At 33.0% G+C, this 9,860-nt stretch overlaps 1 protein-coding gene and 1 pseudogene across 1 annotated transcript; one reads left to right on the forward strand and one right to left on the reverse strand.

Annotated features, from left to right (window-relative positions):
• Positions 1-5,878, reverse strand: LOC119681481. The gene is made up of 7 exons (XM_038094689.1): positions 5,352-5,878; positions 2,856-3,016; positions 2,207-2,408; positions 1,782-2,033; positions 791-1,725; positions 478-687; positions 1-401 (listed from the first exon to the last, which is right to left on the reverse strand). Exons 1-7 carry the CDS (start codon positions 5,861-5,863, stop codon positions 157-159), a joined length of 2,517 nt encoding a protein of 838 aa, XP_037950617.1. The 5' UTR covers positions 5,864-5,878; the 3' UTR covers positions 1-156.
• Positions 2,561-2,634, forward strand: LOC119686571 (annotated as a pseudogene).
• Positions 5,879-9,860: the final 3,982 nt, after the last annotated feature.

Raw genomic sequence — 9,860 nt, forward strand, 5'->3', positions numbered from 1 at the left:
TAAAAATTCTTATTACTCGTCTTAAAGTCCATCATCTTCAATGATAAACTTCACTGATTATATCTATTAAAAATTTAAACCTCAAAAATGCCTTAACTTATTTTTAAAGGTGGATCTTATTTTGCTGTAGTTATTCAGTTGCTGATGGTTGTACACCTAAAACTGACGTCCATGTCGTGCTGCAAAATTGCTCTCGTATAGTTTAGATAGTGACTCTGAGCGTGCATTTGCGGCTATTGTAGTGCTGGTAGAAGTACTAGAAGCACCAAAGGCGGAAGCGCTGCTGCCGGCTTGATTGACGACATAGGGCATCTGTTTTCGGCGTTTCTGGTGTAAGTAGGTCCAAATGGCAATGACAACTAGCTGAGCTAACAGGAACACAGTGCCAGCCACGATAAGAGCTGAAATTTATTTGGGAATATACACAAATCGTGTTTTGACAATACAATTAAAACAAAGTCAAATAATTCAAATTACCTATGCCATTAACGCAATATGCGTGTTCTGGATCATTGGCAACATAGACAGTTTCATTCACATCGTAACCTTTGGGTTTGCCCTGCTGCTGCTTATCAAAACCAAATTTGTCCGTAATCTGTATAGACTGGACTAAAAGCATATCATCTAAATTGGGCTTCTTTGTTATGTCACGACGAGGGCGGGTGCTGACATTATCATTATAAGTAGCTTAAAGTTGTAAATTTTATTAATTAGTTCATTTCTTTACTTCATCAAGTAAAATCACAATAAAAGTCTGAGAAATTATATTGACAGATGGGTTAATTTTTACCTGATAAACTTAACGACCGCCGTCTTCTGCGTCCAAATGAATCCAGCGATTTTAAATCTCCAGTTAAATCATCTTGTTCACACTGCACTGGCTCACATGATGGCATACAAGGTGTTACCAAGGCCCGAAATTGCACAACTTCCGAAGACGGAAATTTGAATGCATCGAAGTGCGACAATAATACCTTGCCGGAGAATGTGCTTTTGTATATAGGACCCATAATGAAGTGATCTGTTGGACAACCTCTTGAATCAATAAGAGTAATTTCTGCATTATCACTACCATCCATAGCAACCAATTCGCGTACAAATATTTCATAAGGACTTTGCTCGTCAACTATTTCGAATTTAAGTGCTAATGGATCACCGACTTCAGCTGAACGCATAATATCAGAACCATCGCGTGAAGTGATTTTCATTATCACATTCGGTGAATCGACAATGACTTCTTCTGACAATGCGGGCTCAATGTCACCCTTGATGCCTAGATCCACTTCATTCGTTACTGATTTATTGGTCATATCATATTGACAAGTAACTGCCAATCCCAAATCAGATGACGTCACAATTGTGTCATGATGTTGTATAACTACATCGTTGATATAACGACCTGAACTTGTTTGACGAACGTTGCATTCAAGATCCTGGTAGCCCATACGTATTTCAAAGTCAAGCGATTTTTTAACATCCACAGCACACGATTTTGGTGAACCTTTTGCGTAGATTTTACCATCGAATAATTTGGAGGTGCGTATACGTGCAATCATATCACCAGAGCCACATTCAACAGTTACGTTATAACAGGAGGATAACTCATAAGTTGCAGCTTCAGGCACATCCAAATAGGGATTTTGTATATCGGTTAGTGTGGCGCGATTATGATGTGATAAACGGCAGACCATATCACCAGTATCACCATAATCATATGAATGACATCTGTGCCATTGAGATGGAATTTATTAAAACGCTTTGGAAAAATGTTATGAGCTTACCTATAGGGGGAATTTAAGCACAAATCTCTACACTCATCTATACTGGCCACATCTTGATAAACTGAGTCAACCGTTTTAAGTATTCTGCCCTTCAGACGTTTAAATTCACACAACTTATTTGGTTCTTCAGCACAACTGTTTTCCAAATAGTCAATACCATCTTCTGGTAGAAAGGCGCTAGCACCAGCCAAAGTGAAACGATCCATTTCAGAAAGTTCACAGGTATTAGTCGCAATGTGATAGTTGGCAGATCTAATTTTAAATTTAGTGGTGGCAGATGTGGCAATAAAGCAAAGATATTCAATTAATTTATTTACTGATTTTATGTGTTATATATTAGTTTCAAAATTATGCAGATGTTCACTTTTAACAAATTGGGAGACTACTTTTCTGCGTTCAAATAAATTTTAAATCAGATATCTTACCTGCAAGTGAATTCATTTTCTTCCAAGCATAACCTTGCACAATCGTGTCTAGAAGCCACTTCCTCGGATTTCTTCTTCAGTCCCTTCAATTTAAATCCTTGAACACGATCAACACTCCAAGCACGAGCGCATGGACGTATACCAAGACATGTCTTTTGTGCATAAATAGTGAAGACAGGAAATTGGGACTTCGTAAGAGCACCTGCCAAAAAGGTAATTCACCAAAAATAAAGGTGGTGTTGTTTAAATGTTTATAGAGAATGAGCTTTCTTAAAAGAAAACTTCGTGAAGAATAAGACAGTTTGAAACGTTATTTTTATTTATTTATTATTGATTCAAGGAAATTCGTACAGCAAGACTATACTTCACAGGATCATTTCTGTAGTGTCTTCTTTTACTTTATATCTTTTGAAATTTGAAGTATTTGATTTGGATTTGGATTTTCTATTGTTGGATACATTTTTTTAAAAAAATGTAAAATTGTGATAATAATCAATTAATCATAATTGTTTTTTTTAATGTTCTTTGCTAAGTGGGACTTCAAATACAATAGTTACTAGTAGCACATTTTAAAAATATTTATATTTGTATTGAAAACTATTTAAAGAACTATATATACAATTGAATAGGTACATAGAATAAAGATTACCTGGTAATTGATCTGCATTAGCTGTGAAGAGCACACAAAGTCCAGTTTCGTAATTTGCCGATTGACACGTCTCATTATTTTCGCAAGCCTCCAAGCAATCCGTCAGCATCAAAGTACCCGGCATTGAATCCAACAGCTTGTCGGGAGCAGAAAAAACATAGCTGCAATAGCAAAAAGAATTTTTTTATAGATTCAATTCATGTCAAAATCTTCAGTTAGTCCCTCGATAATAAGGTGTAGTATGAGATATTAATTTTTGTTAAATAGAATCACAATCACAATGGTTAAATCTATGATGGTTAAATCTTCGCCTTAAAAGGAGCGAAAAATGGTTTAAATTTCTAACTAACAACTGCACTCCGGTTTAACATTCCATTTTTTAACATTGATTTGCCCACTTCTGTGCTGGTACTGAGGACGACATTTGTCATGACTTAAGATAATTGTCATTGGAACATTACACAAGCAACAATTCCACTTACCACAAACGGTGCAACATCCTTTATTGCAGCTCCAACACTTTTTTACAGATTTGCTGCCATTGTTGTTCCGGCAGTAAATTTTCGCAGACGTCCATTTAAGCGTTGATTTGTAGCAAGTACTTATGTGTCGGCCGCTCCAACAAAAGTTGAAGCAACAATTGCCCCAACAAAACCAACAGAAATAAGAAGAAATGTGCAGCAAATAAATAAATTGCCAACAAATATTTCCAGCATTTGAAAAGGTAATTGTTTATGGTAGTAAAAGCAATTTAAAAATAAATGAAAAATCTTTTAAATTAAAAAGATTTTTGCTTCTAATGCGTTCTGCGTTTTGGATTTTGGGCTCAGTTAGCCCAGGCAAGAGGAAACAGCGACTTAGAAGTGTTGTTTTGTTTGCTTGTTGTCTTGCTGCTGTTGTTTGTTTGATGACTTTTCATTTCTAAGCTGAACTTACAGTGCCAAAGCCTTTTCATTTCATGACGTTAGAAGCTCTAAACGCGACAAATGGCTTGGGCTTGGGCTTGGGCTTGTTAGCCACTTGATAATAATTGCGAAAGTTGTTATTTGTTAGAAAATACAAAGTCTGTATTAGAGACAAGTGACTTAAAAGCTGTTTTACATGAAAGTCAATTAAGCCAACAAAAAACTGGAGTTTATTAACTTCACTTGTCGCTACAAAAATAAATTGTCATTTCCTCTTCTGATAAAGATGCATATAATTGGTGTGATTAAAGTAAAAGTTAAGTTTATTGAATTGAGAAACTAGAGTTTTCCTTCAGAGATGATGTTCAAGTGTTTTGCAATAAATGTAAAAATTCTCAAAAAGGAAGTTATTTTTTCTTTTATTGATTCTATTCATTCCTATTTATTTCATCATCTTTCTATTCATTTAACATACCACCAATATATATTGTAAAAAGTAATATACATAATCTTTTTTGAATTTCTTTTACTTTAGGTCTAGAAATTATACATTCAGTGATACCAGATATATCTCTTAGTATTAGAATATTAGTCCCATTTTCACTTGAATCCATGTTAGCGAATGTTTTTAGTTTGAAAATCAGATAGTCAGAGTGCAAAAAATTACACAAATAAAATGTGGAAGTGCGTAAAATGAACTGAATCAGACATATATATAACTCTATCCACAAAAAATAAAACACATTTTACAAGACGTCCTGGTACACATGTTAAAATCACATAATTGTCAACAGCACGACAGAGTTAAATTCGAAAACAATAGTATGGATGTATGGTCGTATAGATGTACAATAAGACGCAGAACAATAATTTATTCCATAAAATTATATTACAGTTTGTGCACTTTTTCTATTCATATTTGCTGATTATAGATATAAACATCCATCAATAAAAAAATTAAATTTGTTAGTTGATAAAAAACGTGTGTCTGAAACACCACAGTTTTCATAGTCTATTCGATTTTTTGAGTATAATTTGTCTGTATCGATATGCTCATTTCAAAATGTAGCTAACACAAAAGAACTATAATTCAATTAAGAAAAATCCTTTCGCTTCGCCGGCCCTAGACAAGAAAAGGTAATTACCGATACAGAAATTGTCTGTCACTCGATTTTACTAAAGAATTTTTACACTGTACGCTTGACTACTTAAATACAAAATGTATGAATTGATTTATTATGTACAAAGTTTGTATGGATGAGCTTATCAATTAAGTAATATAGAAGAGAATAAAGTTATGTAAAAGTAGTAAATAAAAATAATAATTATTTCTTATTAAAAGCCAGCATGGAAACATTTTGTGCTTTTTATCAAATTCTCAAGAACAACAATGTGAAGTGTGAATATCTATTAAATGTATCTACTGGATACATTCACAATTACGATGACAAAACAGTTTTTAAGTCGGGGTAAACAATCTCTAAAGAGATTTAATAAGGCATAGTATTAACCTATCATTAATAACAAAAAAAAATTTAATTAAAAAAATGTTCAAGACAAAAATATTTTAAACGAAATTATATGCACTCACCCTGTAACTATTTCGAAGCCCAACATTTCAGAGTCACATTCCAGACTCTGACTTAGAATTTGAGCGTTGCTCTTGCCAATTGTATTTTCAGCCTGTATAGCTTCTATATCCTTGACGCCGGTATATAATTGATCATTTGTTGTTTGGGTGGGCTTATCATATTTCAGTGTTGAAGTTGTCAGCATATGCGTGTCTGCGCCAATCTCACCTATTTTCTCCCTCCCCAAAGAAGCAGCTGAGCTGAGTTCAGTTCCTGCTGCGTCTATGACGACGGCATGGTTCAATGATTGATCGCGTTTAGTTGTATCTGATTTTGTCTTTTCAACGGTTTTAGTTTCAGTTTCAGCATTGCTTGGCAGTTTCGTTAAAAGTGCAGCAGCACTAGCATTTGCTGCGGTATTGGCATCTAGTCTCATTTGCCGTGCTGTGATGGCGGATGGCGCAAATATTAGATAGGACAGTAGCATATGCAGCAGCATCTTGTATTTTGTGTTCCACGTGTTAATTTGCATATTTAATTTCAATACAGTCTGCAAGTAATAAAGCAAAAACAAAATTTATTTCATACTTAACAGATGCATTATTTTAATCGTTCCTTGAAGTTAATTTATAATTAAACGTATAAGCACTATCTGGAATACATGTTTATTAGAACTGAAACTGGAGCATTTACTTAAAGCAGAATTAGAATAGTGGCTCGTATTTTTATTACCTTTTCAGCAGTCGTATATTTCCAAATAAAGTAGAAAAAGAAGAATGGTTTTATTCAAGCGATTGCCGACATCAACGGCTGCTATCGAGAAAACACACAAACGTAGATGAGTGTTATGGTACCAATAGATCAAATAGTTTAGGATGAATTTTATGCGTTCAGAATTTTGAGCATACAAATGATAATAGATTAAGTGTTTTCTGCAGTTATTACCTATGTTAGAAATGAATTAATGTTACCGATAAGCCGCTCCTATATTTGGCATTAGTTAATACTATCGTTAGACTAGACAAGGGAAAACAGTTTTGTTAGTAGCGATGGACCACAGCAATGTTATGAAAGAATCTAAGTTATTAATGGGCCACACTCAAAAAAGGCTTCAATACTACTATGCTGAGAGACCTTAGAATAGAATCGGTTAAACAATACATAGTGGACAGAGACCAGAAGCTATTCGCGAAAACCGACAGACTGCCCTACTTGGCACTATCTAATCTCAGAATAATCGCTAGTCGCATAAGGCGGTGCGCAGATCTTAGATCAGTCATCAAATTATCACGAAGCTTTTGAGGAATACTTAAATTAGTCAGCGAGAAGGGTGAGACTCTGCAGAAAACTTCTAGGCATCAAAGAGTAAAAGTGGCCAGATGCACTACCTCGGAAAAGGTTCAACATAAGACTACCAGTTGACCACACACATAACAGGTAAGAGTCTCTATTTTCGTTTGTTTATGTCATGTTATTGATATGCTCGCAAATAAATGAATGCTATTTTACAGTCACATTAATTAAACCTATATTACCTATATTGAATCATATATTGCTTATATTATATAAAAATCTATGCTGTCGATACATCATAGAAATAGGGATGGATTATGATTTTAAAAATTTTAAAATTATGTGCTTTGAAGGTGAATTGATTATGAAATACCTATAAAACTGCAAGATATCGCATTGAATTGGTTATGGAAGCGATGCTTTTTATGTACTGCACCGTCTCGTCCTAAGTAATCTGCATAGGTCGAATAGGTCTACCTGAATGCCTACTAGGAGGAGCACTCTACTGTCTGACTGTCAACTATTAACAGTCCAGGTTTATGCATTCTATCTGTATGTCTCTGACATGTTGAACATTTTTTACTTAACCGAATAAAAGCATTTTATATCATTTAAATAATTTTTTAAATTTTTTACTTTTTAGTATTTTGTTCTGTTTATGAGTTTAATTAGTTTCCATTAACTTTCCATAAAATAAATATTTAATTTTAGTATCACCTTTAAGAGTTTTGTTGTTTTTTTATAATTTAAATAAAACAAGCAGTAAAGATGCATTTTTTTGCAACTTCAGCAGTCAGTGAATAGCTAGAATCCGTATAATGAATTTTATATTAATATTCCATTACTAATCAGTACATCTTACCTCCAACATAATCTTACTACCGTACAAAAACTCAAAACGTTTTGTTGCAATGTAGGTATTTACTAGTGGAATCAACCAAAAACTGAACTGTTTCTAATCTATTAGTTTGGCAAAAAATGTATTCAGCGAAATTACAACAATAACGATGGCAGTAACTTGTTGTAATAGTTTTAGTTGCTTTTTATCCTTTTCCAACAAAATTATATGATAATCCTTATCCTAGGGCTTGCATAAATATCTAGCATCGTTTATTATATCAGCAGCCTATGATACCAAGCATCATCTCACATAACCTCAAGGTTGATCCGTTTACCTTGAAATATGGAAATGACTAATAAATTTTTCTTTAACAAACAAAGCTATTCATGTATAAAGCAAGGAAAAAATATGTACTGCTATATATACAATATAAATGATGGGAGGTTTGTAAAGGTATTAAAAATTTGAGTTACTGTACGGATTAGAGTTAAGTAGCGTGATGTCTACATAATAACTACATAGCCATTTTAAAAGCTAACGTGTATAAGTAAATATGTTCAGATGGCTGTAAGATGTTGATCAATGACATTTAGATCTTTGTACTATATGAATTACAAGTGTATATATAGCCAAGAAATATTTTTGCGATAAATGTAAATTTATATACCTTTTCAACATAAATAAAATTAATAAAGTATACAAAGAAAAATCATTGAGAAAACTCATTGAATAAAACAGTTTCGCATTCTTGGATCATTTTTTAATCATAAAATGTAATTACTTCTTTTTACAGAAGAACTTTTTGAATTCGTGTTGACCACTGAGAATAAGTATATTCTGCCATGGCATTTGTTGTGTTATCTCATTGCTTATTAGTAAGCTAATAAATTTTAAATAGCAATACCTAGTCATCTAATGAAAGCTTACATGAAACCTCTATCAGTACATAAATTATATACAATAAGAATTTTCTTTCGTAATGAATTGGTCCAGAGTTGCCGTCAAGTTTAATAATGAAAATTGATTTATGAGCTACATAAACACTAATGTATAGCTTAGCCGTAGAATACTTCAAGAGTGTAGTCTGTAATTATATGGAACAGTGGTGTGCAGAGAACTTGTAGTGAATGATTTGATCTTTTTATCCCATTACATATCATACACTTCAAAATTATTGACCTTTTCGAATTTTATTCCCCACTCAGGTGTGTAATATCAGTATCCATAACCAAGTTAACTGACTTAAGTGCTAAGTAAGTTCGATTTTTAAACACTTTTATGCGGCTATCATGCATTCACACTTGTAGCACCACATTTGCTGCACATTGCATGTATGAAGCGTAGTGCGAGGAAGCATTAAATCATCATTCATTTTTTGGTATTTTAAATTTCATGCCAACTTTAATACCAAAAACAAAAAAAAAACAAAACAAAAAGAAGATTAATTTATATCCCATACCCGCCAAAGATTAATTTATTTTCTGTTTATCTTGTGTCTAAATTGTAGCACCTTACACATTTTCATACCGATGTGCATATACTCATGTACACATCAATAACCATAACAAATTGTCAACAACAAATTCTGCCTCAGCAATTTTCGTCTAAATGCTCCTTGTAAGAGCCTTAAGTTATAACTAAGAATCTGCACCATCTGCCGTTTCATTACTTACTAACAACACAGATGTACTACAATCTGCAACAGCTTCCACGTACCGCATCTTGCATCTTACGTACAAAGCCATTGATAAATTATATCATAAATTAAAAAAAATGAAAACAACATGCATTTTTTTAGTGCAGTTCCCGAGCCTTCTGAGTGCTGGAACCCTTCGATTCCAGCGTAAAACGTTGTGTCTGCCTTTTATTAACTCAATTCATTGCAACAGGTTCTGTTTCTGATTATGCAAATTAGCTGTCAAGTATTTCAATTGCTTTTGACTTGTGTCAGTCAAAATTGTATTGACAACAAATTAATCGTTAAAAGTATTTTTATGCACCCAACGTAATTGGTGAATAGTAGTTACTGGTTGAGCAAGTGCCGGCAATTCTGTTGAATGGAAGTGTAAAATAATAGAAAAATACTGAAATGCTCTATAAGAGTGAAAAAAAAACAAACAAATAAGAATTTAAAGTGATAAATTATTTCCAGTAGACATTTGCGAGCCTCTCTATTTTAAGTCACTGCTATTAAATATACAACCAACTAACCCGTCTTAGTAACCTAAAGGTCTTTCACAAATATTTGGTATAAAACTTACTCCCAATATCAATATGTTTAAATTATTTTCCTACACATCAAAAATGTTCTCATTAGAAAGAGGGTTTATTTAATTTAAATTTAAATATTAAATAAATATTTTTAACCTAATGAAATTATTTATATTAATATTCT

This window comes from Teleopsis dalmanni, chromosome 2 (assembly GCF_002237135.1).
Source record: "Teleopsis dalmanni isolate 2A chromosome 2, ASM223713v2, whole genome shotgun sequence".
Classification (NCBI taxonomy): Eukaryota; Metazoa; Arthropoda; class Insecta; order Diptera; family Diopsidae; genus Teleopsis; species Teleopsis dalmanni.